Raw genomic sequence first — 21,087 nt, 5'->3', positions numbered from 1 at the left:
TAAAGCTCAAATAAATGAGGCAACCCGAAACTATAAAATTGAAGTAAAAACATTTTTCGAGTTTGGACCGTGTGGAATTTAACAAAGGTTTCGACGTCTAAACGTCCTTTATTTCGGTTTCTCCCTCTTCACTGAATTTTTCGTTCTCTCACACTTCACTTCCTGAAGATGGCCTTTACGAAAGTTGGCGAAACGTCGACATCTTTTCTAAATTTCACATGGTCCAAACCCGATAACTTTTGTCATGAAAACCCCCGAATCCTTTGTAACACCAATCAATCAAAAAAGTGTAACATCGAAAAATTGGCAAATCGGATAGCTTTAAAAACGAAACATTGTAAATTACTTAAACTGAAAAAACCAACAATTGAAAAATGAAAACTCGAAAAATTGAAAAATGGAACAATTGCGAACCGAAAAATTGAAAAATCTGATTGAAAAATCAAAAATTGAAAAAGTCTTTCATTAAAAAGTGGACAACTGGGAAATAGAAAAATTATAAAAGTATATAAAACTGAAAACTCAAAAAATTGGAAAATGACAAAACTGAAACATCGTATAATTTTAAAATTGAAAAATTGAAAAATTTAAAAATCAGACAGTAGTAAAATCGATAAATTGGAAAATTATAAAACTGAAAAATCAAAAACTTGAAGAATTGAAAATGGAAATTTTAAAATGTTAAAAGCCAAAAAAATGTAAAATCGAAACAATGAAATTCGGATAATTGAAAAACGAAAACTTTTAAAAACGAAGAATTATAAAATTGAAGATTGAGAAATCGATCAAAAGATGTTAAATTCAATGAATCCATCAATTACATCGTGAATCGAATTCCCCATTAAATGTGGTCGAAATCATAATAACGTTGCTTCGCCATGAGAGGAGTGTCCGAGAGTAAATGCTCAAAATTCAAGTCGCAGAGCACTAAATGACAACACAAAATCAGCATAACATCCTCCTTTCCTCTTCGAGGTCACGATGACATTTACTTAATTAAAAGTCAAATAATAGAGACATCAAAAAATTACGAAAATGTAAAACTGAAATAAAGACGTTTTTCGAGTTTGCACCATGTGGAATTTAAGAAAGATTTCGACGTCTAAACCTCTATAACTTCAGTTGCTCCCTCTTTAGTGAAGGTTTCCGTCTCTCGCCGTTCACTCCCTGAAGATGCCCCTTACGGAGGTTGACGAAACGTCGAAACCTAAATTTCACACGGTCCAAACTCGAAAAACTTTGGCCGTAAAAACCTCCGAAACTATTTTAGAATTGAAAAATCAAAAAAGTGTGTAATCGGAAAGTTGTAAAATCGGATAATTGTAAATTTAAAAATCTATTAAACTATAAAAATGAAAGACTGCAAATTTATTAACTTGAAAAAACGATCAATTGAAAAATGAAAAATGGAAAAACTGAAAAACCACACCGAAAAATTGAAAAATTGAAGAATGGAAAAATCAGTCAAGAGGGAAATATAAAAATTAGAGGATTCGAAAACCTAAAAATTGCAAAATTATGAAATTGAAAATGAAAATAAAAAATCGAAAATTTGAAAATTTGCAAATAAAACTCTTAATATAATAAAATTCAAAAAAAAAGAAAAATCGAAACAATGAAATTCGGATAATAATCAAAAAATCAAAAATTAAAACTTTTAAAAATGAAGAATTATGAAATTGAGAACTGAGAAATTGACTAAAAAATATTAAATTCAATAAATCACATCGCGATTCGAATTACCGAGTATATAAATACAAACGGGTATTAAATATGATCGAAATCATAATAATGTTGCTCTGTACACACTTCGCTATGAGAGGAGTGTCCGAAAATAAATGTTCAAATTTCAAGTCGCAGAACACATAAATAACAACACAAAATCAACATAAAATCCCCTTTCCCTCTTCAAATTCACGATGATATTTACTTAAATAAAACTCAAATAATTGACACATCCAAAATTATAAAAATGTTATATTAAAATAAAGACGTTTTAGGAACTTGAGAAAGATTTCGACCTCTAACTTCGGTTTTGAAGATGTCCTTTACTAAAGTTGGCAAAACGTCGAAACCTTTCCTAAATTTCACATCGTCCAAACCTGAAAAATTTGGGCGTGAAAACCTAAATCTAATTCAGTGTAAAATTGAAAAAACAAAATTGTTTAAAATTGAAAAATCGTATACTTTTTAAAACGAAAAATTATAAAATATTGAAATTGAAAAATCACCAACTTGGAACATTAAAATAGAAATTTTGAACACTAAATAAGTGTTGAAAAATTGGGTAATTGTAAACTTGGAATTCTATTAAAGTATAAAAATGAAAAATTTCAAAATTAAATTGAAAAAAGAAACAATTGAAAAATGGAAAATCAAAAAACTGAGAAACCGAAGGATTCCAAAAATTGAGAAATCAAGAAATTCCAAAAATTGAGAAATAAAGAAATTGCAAAAAGTTGAAAAATTGATCAACAGGGAAATATAAAAACTAGAAAATTCAAAAATCGAAAAATTGTAAAATTATGAAATTGAGAATGAAAATGAAAAATCCAAAATTTAACATTTTAGGAATCAAAAAAATGGAAAATCGAAAAATCAAAATTGAATAATAAAACAAATGAAAATTTTTGAAAACAAAGAATTATAAAATTGAAAATAGAGAAATTGGCTGAAAAGTACATAAATAAAAACGCATATTAAATATTTTCGAAATCATAATAATGTTGCTCTGTACACACTTTGCTATGAGAGGAGAGAGAATAAATGTTCAAATTTCAAGTCTCGTAACATATAAATAACAACACAAAATTAGCATAAAATCCCCTTTCCCTTTTGACATTTTCTTAATTAAAATTCAAATAATTGGGATATCCAAAATTATAAAAATGTTAAATTGAAATAAAGACGTTTTACCTTCTTGGACCATTTGAAACTTAAAAAAGGTTTTCGACCTCTTTAACTTCGGTTTTGAAGATGTCCGTTACTAAAGTTGGCAAAACGTCGAAACCTTTTTTAAATTTCACACAATCCAAACCCGAAAAATTTGGTCCTGAAAATCTCCGAATCCATCGTAAAGTTGAAAAATCAAAAAGTGTAAATTCCAAAAATTAGAAAATCGAGTAGTTTTAAAAACAAAAAATTGTAAAATAGGAGTAATGAACTTGAAAAATCACGAACTTGGAGAATTAAAATTAATAATTAATAAAATTGGAAATGGATAATTGTAAAACTGGAACTCTATTAAACTCAAAAAATTGAAAATTGCAAAATTTCTAAATTGAAAAAACGAACAACTGAAAAATGAAAAATTGAAAAATCAAGAAATCGGAAAAATGTGATAATAATTGAAGTCAAAAACCCATTAAAAATTTGACAATTGAGACACTGAGTACTTGTTAAAATATAAAACTGAAAAATCAGTTACAAAACTGAAAAACTGATTAATTATAATTAATATCGAAATTCTCAAAATTAAGACATTGAAAAATCAGAAACTTGGAAAATTGGAACTCGAAATTTTGAAGTAGTAAAAATAAACATATTTTAATATCTAAACAATAAAATTCGGATAATTGAAAAACTAAAAATCGAAAAGTGGGAAAAATTGTAAAATAATTAAACTAAAAAATCAAAAATTTGGACAATTAAGATTAAAAAAATGAAAATTTGTACAATTACCAAATTTAAAAATTGCAAAATTATAATAGTTATTGATTTTATTAACCCTTGTATATACAAAACCATTATGGCATTTATTATTATTAGATTATATTGGAGTGTAGTTATTGAAGCAATAAACACATTTCGGTCGTATAATAATATTATGAGCGTAGTGCAAAATATTTGATAAAAATAATAAATAATAATAGTTAAAATAACACGAAAGTTATAACGCTCAAAATTTATTTCAAACTGATGATTCGACCTAATAACTTTAAAATCATAAAATGCTTTCAATATGAATCTACAAGCTTCCAGAAACGTATGGTTTTACCAATGACGACACTGAGTTTGTTTCTTCAATTTCCTCTGTGTCGACTTTTGTTAGAACACTATCGGACCGATGGCTGTCATCCCCACCCACACTGAAATGACGTCACCTCATAATTTTGCTTAGTAAACGCCATTTCAAGTTTCAATAGGGCAATTATGTCAACGATACATTCTACATGCCAGACAGTTGTTAATTAAACACTTTTGTTGATTCAGAGTATTGAGGGAGATAATCACATTTTCAATGTCCATTAGCGCACAGTTTTTACTTTCGGATTTTGTGAACGTATGAAAAGTTTAGTAAAACACTGGCATAACCTTGAAAAACTCGTTTTATTTCACGCATCAAAAATAAAAGCCCTCAAAAAAACAAGCTAAAAAATTAAATTTCACACACCCACAGACATCACATTTAAATTTTGCAACATCTTTCAAAACAAGAAAACAATTTTCTTGCATAAAGATCTCTTGTATTAAAGTAAGCTAGATAAATGTTTTCAAAATTTGTTGTTGTTTCCTTGTTTAAATCGACAGCCGAACCTTTGGCAGACCTTCGACTTTGCGTTCGAGTGCGACAATATTTGAATTAAACGTGGGTGAGCTCGAAATGTTGATTTTCGCCCGAGTGTTTGTTGTTTTGCATTTGATTTGCTTTTTGTTATAAAGTTGGCAACAGCCAATCTTTTCGGCTGGTTTATTAAAAAAGTGGCATTTGCCCCATATCTCTTCAAAAATCGTTCAACCGTGTCGTTTAAGCACAACATCGTGTGCAGAGTAAACAATAAGCAATCAATATTCTATCAGCTCTGTATCCATTGATGCCACTGTTTAATTTAGCAATTAACCTCCCAATACGTCTGCATATAGCTACAACGTCGAGAACAGGCAGTTTATGACAGGGTAACAGGACTACATAATGTAACAGTTTAGTTTCCACCGCAGATGGTTCGTGGATCATTTGAATAAGGTGCATGCTCTTTTTTCAAAAACCACGATTTTGTTTTGAAACTGATATATTTTTAAGATTTTTTTTTTAATTTTTATGGAACGATTTGGTGCTACCTAAAAGAGGTTTAAATAAAATTAAATTATTTTTAGAGTGTGGTCTTTCTCGTACTGAAACGCAAAATTCCCCATACTTGTAGTTTATAAATTCGCCTTATTTTTTAAACATAAGCTTCCAAATTTTCAAAAAAAAAAAAAATTAAAAACATTTGATATTATTAGAAGAGGAACGTTCAATTGTTCAATAGCTTAGTGTATTGAAGGTTACAGGTTTCATTCCCTCGTAGCCCTCTTTTTTTTCAAAGACTGGATTTGTTTGATCGTATTTCAGGGGCGGAGGAAGGTCTGTCTTCTAACATGAGACCAATTTTTTACCATACGTCTCAACAAAGCTCTTAATCTGGAGATACTTCACTTATGTGACGGGATATTCGAACCCTCTTCATTTTTTGTTGAATTAGCAAATACTGTTTTTTGTACAGATTTCTGAAAGACGTTGGTTGAATTTCTCTTTTCACAATGCCTTTTGTGACTGCGAGTTCCATAACACAGATCGCTCAATAAAATTATCTTCCTCTTTCTTACGAAATTATGAAGTTAAGGCCATCAACAAAATTCAAGAAAGATTTCAGCGCTAAGAACTACTGTGACCATGTTACGTAACCTAACTTTTTTGCAAAATGTTGTCTCCTCAAAACATAGGAGGCGAATGAAATTATTAATTAAGCTGCAATGGAGCAAATCGTCATGAATGTTATTTTATTATTATTAAATATAGGCTGGCCGAACATCACTGTATTCTCAAATTATTCTTGAAAATGAGGTGGATTCTGCAGGGACGCAAATTCCAAGAAGGCGCAGGACGTCCAAGTGCGGACAAGATGAAATATAACCAATAGAAAACTCGAAAAACTGAAAAATCGTAAATTCCAGAAATCGGAGAATTGAAAAATTGAAAAATCGAAAATCAAAAATTTGAAAAATCCGAAAGTCGAAAACTCGAAAAGTCGAGCGATCGTAACATCGAACCGTAAAACTTAAATACGAGAAATCGAGAAATCTAAAAATCCGTTTAAAAATCGAAAAATCGAAATATCTAAAAATTGAAAAATAATCGAAAAGTGAAAAGTCGAGAAAATGAAAAATTCAAAAACTGTAACGGAAATTGGGAAAACAAATTATCCAAAGATCGATAACTCGAAATATCGAAATGTCAAGAAGTCGAAGAATAAAAAATCGAGAAATCGAAATAGCCCAAAATTGAACTGAAAAATTAAAACGTGAGAAACAGGAAAGGAAATGAATAATCAACAGTCGGTATCCCGACAAATCCAGAAATCAAAAAATTGTAAATTTTAAAAATCCAAAAATTGAAATTTGAAAAATCGAAAAATCGAAAGGTCGAGCAATCGAAAAATCAAAAAATCGGGAAGTCTAGAATTAAAAAAATTGAAAAATTAAACTATGGATATAGTGGAAAATCCAGAAATTGAAAAATTCCCAAAATTGCAACGTTGAAGAAGTGAGAAATCCAAAATTTGAAAAATCGAGACATCGAAAAGTCGGAGAGATAAAAATTTTAAACAGCGAAAAACCGAGATGTCGATAAATCGAAAATTGGGAAAATCGAAAAATTCTAATTTTAAAAAATTAAAAATTCAGAAAATCAAAACATCGAAGTATTGAAACACTGTAAAACTAAAAGGACGAGAAATCGAGAAATCGAAAAATCTGTAGTTTACAAAATCGAAAAAACTAAAAAGTTCAAAAAGTGAAACAGAAATGGGGAAATCGAAAAATTGAAAAATCACAATATCAAAAATTGGAAAATCGAAAAATCGGATAACTGAAAAGTTGGCAAATCGAAATAACTAGCAATTAAAACGGAGAGAAATCGAAACATCAAAATATCGATATCTCCAAAAATCAGAAAGTCACGAAGTCAAAAAATGAAAAATCTAGAACTCGAAATAGCCTAAAATCGAATCGAAAACTATGTAAACACATGAATTTTAAGTTAAAAAAAAACCTAAATGGAAATATCGAAAAAATCTAAAAATAAGGAAATTAAGCAAACGAATAATCAAAACGTCGGAATCTCGACAAATCCAGAAATTAAAAAATTAAAAATTTTTAAAGCGAAATATGTATTTGAAAATCAAAAAATCATCGATTTAAAAAAAAATGAAAAACCGAAAAATCTAAAACCGAGAAGTCAACAAACTCGGAAGTCAGGATATCGAAATATCGAAAAAATGAAAAATTTAAAAATTAAAAATTCGAAAAATTGAAAAATATGTAGATAAATGGCGAATCGACAAATCGAGACAACGAGAAATCGGGAAATCAGAAATCGAAAATTCGAAAATCTAAAGTTTAGAAAAACGAAAAATTCCAATATCGAAGAATTGAAAAATAGAGAAATCGAAAAAGCTAAAATTCAAAAGTCAAAATCGAGAAATCAAGAGAACGCAAAATTGAAGGTCGAAATGTTGAAAAATCGATAAATGGAGAACTCAATAAATTGAAAAATTAAAAAATCGAAAAATTGAGACATCAAAAATACGAAAAGTCAAGAAATCTTAAGATTGAAAAATCAAGAAATCGTAAAAAGGGAAAATCAACCAATCAAAAAAATGTAGAAATTGAACAATCTAAAAATCGAAACACCGTTGTATCAAAAAATCGAAAATTCGAAAAATCGAAATATTGGAACATTATAAAACCGAAAAATTGAAAAATCGTGAAAACGAAAAATCAAAATTTAAAAAGTAAAAATCCATAAATCGAGAGAACGAAAAATTGAAGACCAAAATATTCAAAAATACGTAGTAACATCGAAAAGTCGAAGAATCTAATTATTAAAAAATGAATAAACTGAGAAATCAAAAAATCCAGAAGGAATCTCAACATTGAAAATTCCACAAATCGAGAAATGGGAAAATCGAAAAATATAAAAGTCCGAAAATCGAGGAAAAATTGAAAAATCGAAAAATCAAATGAACGGAAAATCAAAATTTAAAAAGTAAAAATCGAAATTCGAGAAACCGAAAAATTGAAAAAGCGAAAAATCTAAAACAGAGAGATCAACAAAATCGGAAGTCGTGATATCGAATCCTCAAAAAATTGAAAAATCTAAAAACAAAAAATTCGGGGCATCCAATAATCGAAAAATCGAAAAACTGTAAATTTAAAAAACGAGAAATGGATAAATCTAAAGTCCGTAGTTGAAAATATCTAAGAATTGAAACATTAAAAAAGTGAAGAATAATCGAATTGTAAAAAATCAAGAAACTGAAAAATTCGAAACATCGAATTAACGAGCAATCAAAATTAGAAGAATCGAAATGTTCAGAAATCGAAACACCAAAAGATCGATAACTCGAAAGATCGGAAAGCCAAAAAGTCGAAAAATGAAAAATCTAGAACTCGAAATAGCCTAAATCGAATCGAGGACTGTAACACAGCATAAATTTTAAATTAAAAAAAAATCATAAGTGGTAATGTCGAAAAATGAAAAAATCTAAAAATTAGGAAACTAAACAAACGAATAATCGAAACGTCGGAATATCAACAAATCCAAAAATCAAAAAATCAAAAGTTTTAAAACCGAAAAATTGAAAAATTTAAAAATCATTCATTTGAAAAAATTGAAAAATGAAAAAAACCGAAAAATCTAAAACCGAAAAGTCTGTTGAATATCGAAATATCAAAAAATTTAAAAATCTAAAATTTAAATATTTGAAAAATCGAAAAATATGTAGATAAATGGTGAATCGACAAATCGAGACAACGAGAAATCGAGAAATCGAAATGGAAAATACAAAAATTGAAAAATTTAGAAATTGAACAATCCAAAAATTGAAACATTGAACTATCGATAAATCGAGGATTCGAAAAATTGACAAACTGAAACATTTTAAAACCGAAAAATTGAAAAATCGAAATTTAAAAAGTAAAAATCGAGAAATCGAGGGAACGAAAAATTGAAGACCGAAATATGCAAAAATAGTAGACAAATCGAAAATTCAAAGACTTTAAATATTAAGAAATAGAAAAATTGAGAAATTAAGAAATCGAGAAGGAATCTTAACATCGAAAATTCCAGAAATCGAGAAATGGGAAAATCGAAAAATAGAAAAGTCCAAAAATCGAGGAAAAATTGAAAAACCGAAAAGTCAACAAAATCAGAAGTCGGGATATTGAATTATCAAAAAATTTAAAAATCTAACATCCAAAAATTCGAAAATTAAAAAAATGTGTAAATAGATAAATGGCGCATTGACAAATCAAGAAATAAGCAGTCGAGCAATCGAAAATCTAAAATTTAAAAAACCGAAAAATTCTATTTTCGAACAACTGAAAATTCTAAAAATTGAAAAATCGAGAAATCGAAACAAAAAGCTCGGAGTATTGAAAATTTGAAAATTCAAAAAATCTAAAATTCAAAAGTAAAAATCGAGAAATCAAGTGAACGAAAAATTGAAGGTCGAACTATTGAAAAATTGATAAATCGAACACTCGAGTAATCGAAATATTAGAAAATTGAAGAATTGGGAACCTGAAAAAACGGAGTCAAGTAATCTTAACATTGAAAAATCAAGTAATCGAGAAATGGGAAAATCAAAAAATCGAAAAATCTAGAAATTGAGCAATCGAAACATCGAAATATCGAAGAAACGAAAAATCAGAATTTAAAAATTAAAAATCCAGAAATCGAGAAAACAAAAAATTATAGGCCGAAATATTCGAAAATATGTACAGAAATTGAAAAGTCCTAAAATATAAACATTAAAAAATGGAAAAACTGAGAGATCAAAAAATCGAGAAGGAATCTTTACATTGAAATTCCACAAATCGAGAAATGGGAAAATCGAAATATAGAGAAGTCAAAAAATTGAGGAAAATTTGAAAAATCAAAAAATTAAATAAACGAAAATTCTGTATTTTAAAAGCAAAAATCGAGAAAACGAAAAGTTAAAGATCAAAATATTTAAAAATATGTAGAGAAATCGAAAAATAGAAAAACCGAAATATTAGAAAATCGAGAGACTGAAAAATCAAAAAGTCGAACTCTGCAGTTCTAGAAATCGAGAAGTGGTAGAACCGAAAAGTAGAAAAGTCAGGAACGGAGGAGAAATTGAAAATCGAAAAATCGAATAAACAAAAAATCAAAATTTAAAGAGTAAAAGTCGAGAAATCCAGAAAACGAAAAATTGTAGATCGAAAGATTCATAAATATGTAGAAAAATCGAAAATTCGAAAAATCGAAATATTACAAATTCGAGAAACGGAGAAATCAAAAACTCGAGAAGAAACCTTAACTCTGCAAATTCCAGAAATCGAGAAATATTAATAATAATAACATTAATAATAATAAGGCTTTATTCCTAACAGGTTTACACCCAATAACAAGGAAAACTAAAACTTAGGCTCAAATCAACCGCAAACAGTAAATAAATAACATACAGAAATGGAAACATCAAAAAATAGAATAGTCAAAAATCGAGGAAAAATTGAAAAATCGAAAAACTGAATAAACGAAAAATCTAAATTTTACAAGTAAAAATCGAGAAATCGAGAAAACAAAAAGTTGAAGATCGAACTATTCAAGAACATGTTGAGAAATCGAAAAATAGAGAAATCGAGATATTAAAAAGTCGAGAAACTGAGAAATAAAAAAATTGAGAAGGAATCTTAACTCTGCAAATTCCAGAATTCGAGAAATGGTAAAATCGAAAAGTAGAAAAGTCAGAATTGGAGGAAAAATTGAAAAATCGAATAAACGAAAAATCAAAATTTAAAAATTAAAAATACAAAAATGGAGAAAACCAAAAATTGAGGATTTAAATATTCATAAATATGTAGAAAAATCGAAAAGTTGATAAATCGAAATGTTAAAAAATCGAAGAACTGAGAAATCAAAAATCGAGTAGTAAAAGAATCTTAATATTAAAAATTCCAGAAATCGAGAAATGGGAAAATCGAAAAATAGAAAAGTCAAAAAATCGGAAAAAAAAATAAAAAAAATGATTTTTCGAGAAACTGAATCCCAATAGTGAAAAATCGAAGGATTGAAAAAAACCAAAACTGAGAAATCGAAAAATTGTTATCCAATTTTAGGGTAAAAATTCAACACGGATTCATAAGTCACAAGTTCAGGACTATGTCACTTGTTAACAATTAAATAACATTTAATCGACAAAATTGTAAAATGACATCATCAATTCGTGGGGGCCATGAATGGATAAATTTTGATTAACCATTTACCATACTTCCGATAACCCTTTAAAACGTTTGCAGAAAATTTGAAAGCTAAATCGTAAAATGTTGTTGTACAATTTTATTTATTTTTTTCTACAAAAATCTGGATGCTTATAGTAAAAACTCAACTCGGATTCATAAACCACACGTTTCTTTATAAAACTTGAATAACTGAATTTGAATTATCGTTTTACCATCTTGACGATATTCTTATCGTACAAACAAAATATATAGTCGATCAACTGATTTCAAACCCTCATCTTTTTATTAACAACTTTTTTTGTAGTACAAGTTTTTTCCAGTATTTTTTCACTGTGGACAATTGTTATGTTTGTTCAAGAGCTGTAAATAAGTACCAACTAAATAAATAAATGTAATTGAGAAAAGGCTCTCAACAGAAGTTCTACATTTATTATTAATCTATAATCTAAGAACGAACTAACTCAAGCACGTTATTATCCCCGCAACAGCCAAAAAATTCAAGTACTGGAAGCTTAGTTTACTCTGAGGTGGTGACAAAATTACTGTAGAAACTCGTCTTCCACACCCTTCTAACTTCAAAACGAATCAATAATAAACCTAACGCACTCCAACAAAGGTAGAAATATGCAAAAATTGCCAAATTCCGTAGACCTTCCGTACAAATTAATGAAAAAGCAGCCGCGGCAGCACTCGAGTTAATGAGACTATTTACTTAACCATTATAGATTGGAGTTGGTGGAAGACCGGCATCAAAATTGTTGTACTTCCCCATCCACAAATCAACAAAATTAATTATGTTCCGTAATAGGGGTAATTTAAACATCCGAACTATAATTAATGCTAAATAGCCATTTACGATAAATGATTAACTGCTGGCAAATTTGTACGAACACGATGTAAGCAAAACAAATTTATGGCTGGTTGTGTGCCCCACACTTACTACTTTAATAAAAAACATAAATCGCTTCGTCTAATAAATTGAAGAATCCTGCAACCCTAGTTACAAAAGTTTATGTTTTGTTTAATTAACCGTCTAAGATAAAAATCGCAACCTGCTTCTCCAGCGCCAAATAAAAAATGATTCTCTTTGTTCCCGCACAAAGCTATAGTAATATCTCTTAATATTGAATTAAGAAAAGTAAATTAAATGCCAGGTTTTCCTAAATTCTTGCCTTAAATTGATATAAATTGAGCAAAGGAAAAAGTTACGAGTTTCGTGGATTTGTTATTCGCCTCAAAAAATATCAGATTTATGAAGTTAATTATTTCTAGTCTGACCCACCAATTTTAGATGCTTTGCGAGTGCTCCCTATGTAAAATATTTAACTAATTCTATTGATTTATAAGTGGCGGTTGGTTACGTCTACAGTGCCTAAATTTTATCGAAATCACATAAATAATGCTGTTTTATTCGTTTGATTTAAATTTCACCAGGCGTTCTCAATGTGAATCATTCATTCCTTTTTTCAATTCTACAATGATTTCGTGGAGTTTGCTTCGATTGGAAATTAGTTACGGAAGTTGACTTGGATTTTACTGAACACGCGCTTTTCGGACCGATTTTTGACACAAAGATTGTGGTGTGTGTATTAATTGTTACATTTTAATACAACGAAAAGTGAATACATTACACATACAGGGTGATTTCGAAATGTGTCCAGTAAAAAAAAAATTGAAGAGCTCACAATAAGATTTATTACAGTGTGTAGAGTTCACCTTCGTCTGTCTAAAAAAAAAAAAATGATTTGAAATTAAATGTAAATTGTTATACACGCCACTGGTAGTATTTCTTGGCTTACATAACTACTATTCAATGAATGGGACAGAACGACTAGGATTAAGAATCAAAAAATTAATTTTATGCTTTCACTTTCTGTAAAATGAGTTTATCTTTATTTTTAATAAAAACTTAGTCGACTTACACCTGTCTTTGAATTCACACATAAAACAAACTTGTCAAAAAACCGTGGATCGGAATTACGATATCTAAATCCCCGCAATATGTAACTACAACGCAAAAAAGAGTAAGCCTTCGCATAATATAATCCTCAGCAGAGAATTTTCATAAAGCGAATCCATTTCAGACACTGCGTTTTCCTTTTTCCTTGCTGCAACAATGTAGAATTCCTTTGCATCGCAAAAATTGTCTGCTAAATGAAACCACTGAACGCGAAATAAAAGCTCGCATTCACCGTTTTGCCTACTGCCACTAACATTGTTCAAATGTACTATTCTAGTGAACGTTGTCGATGGAGAGATCTTATTTATTACGAAAGTTAGCAGGCTTCACATGGCCGTCTACTTATGCATCGCTTCAAACGGAGTTCCCCCTTCTATAAGCAAGAGGGTTCAGTTAAAAGTACAATGTAAGTCTGACTATACTCCTTAATGTCTATGTTGATTTATGTCTTATGTGTGCAGTTCCTCCGATGCTATCGATTCCGAATCAATTGGAGGGAGCTTACATAGGCCAAGATGTCACTCTCGAGTGCCGCACTGAAGCATTTCCAACCTCTATCAATTATTGGACCACTGAACGAGGAGACATGATCATCTCAGGTAGTAGTATTTGTCTAGTAACACAAGAAATGCATTAATGGTTTTGAAATATTTATGCTGTGGAAATTCTTAGCGGTGAATTTAATGTTTAATCCTGTTAGGTGTTGGATTATAACGTTTTGGGTAGTTTTGCATGATGTAAGATGGATGGTGGACTTGAACCAATTCGAGTACCAAAAGAGAGGCACTTCAGACTTATTACAATTATTATTATTATTGACCATTACAGGAAAGCTTTGACTAACAAAAAATTCAACATCGTGCTAATAAAAGAACAGTGTGCTCACTTTGTAACGAATTTTCGCAACAAGCCTAATTTAAATTTTTATGTTTGGTTTGTAGCAGAAGTGTGCTATCGTAGTAATGATGCAATCTCATACTACGAAGTTTAATTAAAACTAGAAACTAACTAAGTAGTTAAATTTATTTCTCTAATTTTATTCTTTTATTGTAAACACTAATTCTCTCTGGAATAAAAATACACCTTATTTTTTAGCTTATAGACAACGAAAATCATACTCTGCAAAATTTACAAGAAAAATACTTAATTTTTCGACACCTGGTCCTTGTTATGAAAATGTTTACTCCTTTTCGTGCACTTTTGAAAATCACCCAAGAGAATTTTTTATTGTTTCCGATTTGCAGATGTTATATTTGACTGTATAATTTCAAAAATTCTAAAATAGCAAAATTTCTATACATTCATTTTTGGGACATTAAGTAAACATTTTTTTTCTAAACTGAATGTTTCGAAAATTTTGGGATACCCTTTCCGATATAGCTGGTCGAGACCTATCTCTAATGTTTTTTAGGTTGTTAGGCGAATATGAAGTGTCCCAAGCTCTTTTGAAAACTACATAAGGAAATTTTTTTGTTGATTTCACTTTCCAGAAGTTGTTCTCGATTAGGTTTCTGTAAACATTTCAAACATTTTTCCAAAATCGCCAAAATGAAATGTGGCGTCTGTTGGGATATTTTAAAAATTTTATTTTGATTCTAGTTATTTCGAAAATCTCGTCTAGGATCATCACGAGCCTATTCTTTTGAATTTCTAAGTTCCAACTATTTTTTCAAAATCGTCGAATTTAAATATGGCAATTTTCGAGACATTTTATAAACTTAATTTCAAAGCCATATATTTACTTCGAAAATCTTGGGTTACGCTTTATGAAACAGCTCGTGGAGATCTATATGCTAGAATATTTCTGGAATTTAATTTTCATTTTCAGTGTTCCTCTGATGGAATTTGTGACCTTTTTCGGAACATTTTTGAAAATTAGCTAGAGATTTTTTGTTGATTTCGACTTCAGAAGTAGTTTTTAGTTACATTTTTTGGGAAATTCCAACGATTTACCTAAAATCGCCAAAATGAAATATGGCCAATTTTAGGATATTCCAAAAATTCGGTTCTGAAATCAAATATTTAAAAAATCGTGGATTGGAACCATCACCTTTAGAATCAGCTCGGTGAGATCTAAAACTCAGAATAACTTCTGTATAATTAGGCAACTTCGAGAAAAGCTAAAATTTTCATTTTTCTCTCATAATATTTTTTGCTTTTTTCCCAGCACCTTCGAAAATTACATAGCTCCTTAATATGAAATTTTTGATCTTTTTCTAAAAACTTTCAAACCCATCCTAGCAGATTTTTTGAGTGATTTCAACTTTGAGAAGTTGTTTCGGGCTATATTTCTTAGAATTGGAACGATTTTTTAAAATCGTCAAATTAAATATTTTATTAAATTGCCGATTTTGCGACATTTTAAAAATTTGAACTAGAAACTAAATATTTGGAAACTTTTGGGCTAGAATTATCAACAAGTTCGCTTTTCATAAAGCTGTTTCATAACAGCTCCTCACCAACTTTGAGGAAAACTCAAATTTTCACTTCCCCTTCATGAAATTTTTTACTTTATTTCGAACATTTTTGAAAATTACTTGGTTTTTCAAGACCACCCTTTTTGAAAGTTTCGATCTTTTTTTGAAAATTACCGAGAGTTTTTCGTAGATTTCCACTTCCAGAAATTGTTTTCCGTTACAATTCTTCGAAAACTCCAACAATTTCCCTCAAATCACCAAAAATCTTGGATATTTTAAAAATTCGGGTTCAAAACCAAATATTTGGAAAACTTGGGTTAAAACCATCACCAGACTGCACTTTTCGAAATAGCTCGGCGAGATTTATAACTCAGAATTTTTCCAAATAATTAGACAACTTTGAGAAAAGTTCAAATTTTCACTTCCTCCTTTATGACTTTTTTTTACCTTGTTTCGAACACTTTCGAAAATTACTAAGTTTCCAATTTTTAATCTTTTTCTGAAGTATTTTTGAAAATTATCTAAAGAGATTTCCTTGCTAATTTCGACTTCCAGAAATTATTTGCGACCACGTTTCTTCGAGGTTTTCAACAATTTTCCAAAATCGCCACAATAAAATATGTCCTTTTTTGGGATATTTTAGAAAATAAAATTGATTTCGAAATCGAATATTGCGAGAATCTTGGATTAGAACCATCAACTGACTGCATTTTTCGAAACAGCTCGTCGAAATCTATACCCTAGATTTTTTTCTGAACAAGTAGGTAACTGTCATGAAATTTTTCTTCTTTTCAGATCACCTTGGACAATTATTTTTCTGAATGATTTTTAAAGCAAGTACCGAAAGAAATTTTTTGTTGACATCAATTTTATGAAGTTGTTTTCAGGGTACATTCCTTCAAAAATTCCAACCATTTGTAAAAAATAGCCAGAATGACAATTTTTTGGGATCTTATAAAAATTCTATTTTAGAACAAAACATTCGAAAATCTTGATCTGGAACTATAAACAAGCTCTCTAAGTAGCTCTATTATATGAGACAATTTTTCGTGAGAAAATAGGCAATTTTGAGGAAAGCTCAAATTTCCACTTCATCCCCCATGAAATTTTAAACTTTTTTCCAAATACTTTCGAAATCTACTTGGAGTTTAAATATCCTTCGTCATGAAGCTTCTGAGCTTATACTAACTAATTTTCCACAAAGATATCTTTTTTGGACAATTTTAAAAATTTTTGTATTGAAAGCGAATTTTTTCAAAATCTTAGGGTGGGACCAGCTCGTCGAGATTTTTATTTTAGAATTTTTTCTGTACAATTAAACAACTTTGAAGAAAGCTCAAAATTTCACGTTCCTTTTATGAAATTTTGACTTTTTTTCAAACACTTTTGAAAATTACCCAAACAGATTTTGTTGTTGATTTTGACTTATAGAAGTCGTTTTCGGCTACATTTCTTGGAAAATTGCAAGCATATTTTCACAATTTTGCGATATTTTAAGAATTTGATCTTGAAACCAAATATTCCTAAAATCTTGACTGGAATCATTAACATGTTACGCTTTTCGAAACAGCTCGTTGAAATTTATACCCCAGAATGTTTCTCTATAATTAGGCCCTTTGAGAAAAACTAAAATTTTCGTTACTGCCTCATGAAATTTTTGCTTCCTTCCGAACTATCCAAAGATACTTTTTGGGTGATTTCGACTTCCAGAAGTTATTTTCGGCTACATTTCTAGAAAATCATTTTTTAAAAATCATCAAAGTTAAATATTGTCATTTTTCCAAGATTTTGAAAGTAAACATTTCGAAAATCTTGGGCTATAAGAACTATCAAGATTTTTTCTGGATAAGTCAGCTTTGGGGAAACTCAAATTTTTACCTCCCCCTCATGAGATATTTTACTTTCTTCCGAACACCTTCGAAAGTTACTTGGTTTTTCAGTACCACCCCGTTTTGAAATTTTTTACCTTTTTTCCAAAGTCTTTCGAAAATCACCGATATTTTTATTTCCACTTCGAGAAATTGTTTCCTCCTACAATTTTTCGAAAAATCCAAGTAGTTCCCCGAAATCGCCAAACTTTTGGATATTTTAAAAATTTGAGTTCGATACCAAATATTTTAAAAATGTTGGGTTAAAACTATCAATTGACTACACCTGTCGAAACAGCTCGTCGAGATTTGTAGTCCAGAATTTTTATAAATAATTAGGTATCTTTGAGAAAAGCTCAAATTTTTACTTCCTCATTCATGATTTTTTTTTACTTTTTTCCGAGAACTCCCGAAAATTAGTAAGTTTCTCAATACCTCCTTATAGAATTTTTGATGTTTCTCTGAACTACCTAAAGAGATTTTCTTGTGAATTTCGATAAATTTTCCAAAATTGTCAAAATGAAATAACCGTCCATTTTTGGGATATTTTAGAAAAATTGAATATTTTGAAAATCGTAGATTAGACCCATCAACAGGCTGCATTTTTTGAAACAGCTCGTGAAGATTTATACCCTAGTTTTTGTTGTTGACATTTAGGCGACTTTGAGAAAAATTCGAATTTTCAATTCTCTATCATGAATTTTTTTAATTTTTTTCCTTGCACCTTGAACGATTACTTTGTCTTTCAATAACCCACTTTTGATATTTTTTACATTTTTCCGAACGGTTTTGAAGACTACCCAAAAAAAGTTTTTGATACATGGATTTCCAGAAGCTGTTTTCTTTCAAGGTACATTTTTTCGAAAATTCTAACCATTTGTCCAAAATCGTCAAAATTACACATAATCATTTTTGGTATATTTTAAAAATTTGATTTGAAAACCGAATATTTTGAAAATCTTAATCTGAAATTATCAACAAATTGTCTAGATCTAGAGTAGAGAATGTTAAGTAGAAAAATACATAAGTAATTTTGATAAAAGCTCGAATTTCCACTTCACCCCTCATGAAATTTTTAACTTTTTTCCGAACACTTTCGAAAATTAATTAGTGTTTCAATATCCTCCCTTATGAAACTTCCGACCTTTCTCTGAACACTTGAAAATTATCGAAAGAATTTGTTTTAATTATTTTTGACTTACTGAAGTTATGTAACGTAAAAATGTAAAACTTTAACACATTTTTCAAAAAAGGATACGGCCAATTTTGAGTTACTTTAAAATTTTTAATTTTGAAACCGAATTTTTCGAAAATCTTAGCTTGAACCCCTCAACACACTAAGCTTTTGAAAACTATTCGTTGCAGAATTTTTCTGTATAATTGGACAACTTGGAGAAAAGCTCAAATGTTTACTTCCTTCCATGCGAAGTTTTTTTGATCTCGACTTCCAGAAGTTGTTTGGAGCTAGATTTCTTCGACAATCTCAACCATTTCTCCAAAATCACCCAAATGCAATGTGGCCATCTCTGGATATTTAAAAAATTTGGATTATAACTGAATATTTCGAAAATCTTGAACTGGAACCACAACGTTCTATGCTTTTCGGAAATAGCTCGTCGAGATCTTTATTCCAGAATTTTTTCTGTATAATGAGGCGACTGAAGAAAGCTCAACTTTTCATTTCTTCCTTATGAAATTTTGACATTTTTTTGAACACTATTGAAAATTACCCAAAGAAATTTTGTTGCTGATTTCGACTTCTAGAAATTGCTTCCAGCTACATTTCTTCGAAAATTCCAACCATCTTTTCAAAATCGTCAAAATTAACTACGTTTGGAAATTTTTAGGATATTTTAGGAAATTGATGTTGAAACCAAATATTGCGAAAATCTTGACTAGAACCATCAATGCTATGCTTTTCGAAACAACTCATCAAGATGTATATCCCACAATTTTTTTTCGATAATTAAGCAACTTTGTTGAAAATAGTTCAAATTTTCAGTCCCCTCTTCATGAAATTTTTTACTTTTTTCCGAGTATCTGTAAAATTAATTGGCGTTTTAATACTCCTTCTATTACAGATTTTTTTTTTTCATTTTTGATGTTATAACTAAATAATTTGAAAATTTTAGTCTGGACTCACCAACAAACCATTATTTTAATTTCCTCTCTCTCTCCCTCTTTCTCAAAATTTCTTGTTGATTTTAAAGAACTTTACCAAAAACTCAATTTTTCATTACTTTCTCCCCTTTATGACTTAATTTCATGAAAAAACTTTCAATCTCCCCATGTTTGATCCTTCTGTAATACTTTCAGTGTGTCGTCTGTCCGTCATTGTTGGTGATTTTATAAAATACGGAAACTTCAAAATTATTCCACTGTTAGATGTAGAATTTTGGGTGTTTTAAGATTATCATGCACATGGCTAAAGACTAACCAAAATTTTGTTTGTGCATCCACATCCACACTTTGATGACGTCACCTCAAAAATTTCCTAAGTAAATCCTGTTTAACATTTGTAAAATAAAATGTAATTTAGTAATCCAACCGTGTTAAAAAATCTCATGAAGAAGCCTGCATAAAAAAGGCGAGGGAAGTACCGTCTAAACTATAATATGAAATTTTACCTATTTTGTTAATCAGTATAAATTCAATAATCTTGGAACAGACGCTACTTTCAACGAAAAAAGTTTAATTTCCTTATTACAGTTCTTAACTTAATTTTAACAGAATTGAAGCCATATAAATATTTCCAATTAACTTTTTTAACACTTCGTAGCATGTTCTGCAAACATCGGATTATACTCTACTCATCTAATTACTTAGCGTCGTCATGACTACATTCGTTTTTGAATGCGTAAGTGAAAATAATGCTGCTTCGCCGCCTTTGCTAGCGAAACACACAAGAACAGACAAAAATTCAAAAACATCAATTTAATTATTCTTCTCTAGGTAAAACTTTAAATGAAATATGTTGATTCATCCGCCCTGGAAAACTGATGACGTGATCAAAATATTATTAAATGCATAAATAGTAAGGAGCGTCTTTGCAGGTCCGGACGTCCATCTAATACAATATAGATTCTTCGGGGTCAATACTAGATCCATTACTCTATTTAATTTATGTTAATGATTTTCTAACTAACTGTGATGTCGGGGAAAACGGAGAACACGACCACTTACTGGCTTCACAGCAGTGGACTGTCAGATAATAAAAAATGTCTAACGTTGTCTACGCCAGGGGAAGACTTGGGTTGCTTGAGGACAGTGCAACTATTTTATTTTTACCTTAGGTGATAATTTTACTATCAATTTTACACATTAGTGTCTGTTCATTACAACTATAAATAATTTAGTTAAGCACTTGTTTGGTTTGCTCCAAAACCCTAATACTTCATGGAGACTTAAAGCTCATAAATAATTGTGAACATTTTACAATAGAGAATTAGGAGTTTCTGAAGTTGCGAAACTGGGAATATTCTAGTTTTGAAGTTTGTTTAGATACTTCCACCAATAAAGCTGGTTATAAGTCATGGAAAAACATGGTAACCTTTGCAGCATTAAAACTGGTTCCTGTACAAAGAGTAATAGGTTG

General features: G+C 29.7%; 1 protein-coding gene across 3 annotated transcripts in view; it reads left to right on the top strand.

The window, feature by feature from the left end:
• The window catches only part of LOC135128579 (neurotrimin-like), a 190,917-nt gene that overhangs the window by 148,574 nt on the left and 21,256 nt on the right, over nt 1–21,087 (top strand). For 2 of the 3 annotated variants that reach the window (XM_064055469.1, XM_064055472.1), the window contains exons 6-7: nt 13,485–13,613; nt 13,669–13,809. In XM_064055469.1, coding sequence (XP_063911539.1) covers nt 13,485–13,613; nt 13,669–13,809 — 270 coding nt within the window. The remainder of the gene's footprint in view (nt 1–13,484; nt 13,614–13,668; nt 13,810–21,087) is intronic. The other variant, XM_064055470.1, reaches the window with a different exon arrangement.

The sequence above is a fragment of the Zophobas morio genome, unplaced genomic scaffold (genome assembly GCF_036711695.1).
Source record: "Zophobas morio isolate AGI-343-1 ecotype UQ-CSIRO unplaced genomic scaffold, CSIRO_AGI_Zmor_V1 ptg000014l, whole genome shotgun sequence".
NCBI lineage: Eukaryota > Metazoa > Arthropoda > Insecta > Coleoptera > Tenebrionidae > Zophobas > Zophobas morio.
Note: the sequence above shows the minus strand (reverse complement) of the source record. Positions and strands in the feature narration are given on the sequence as shown.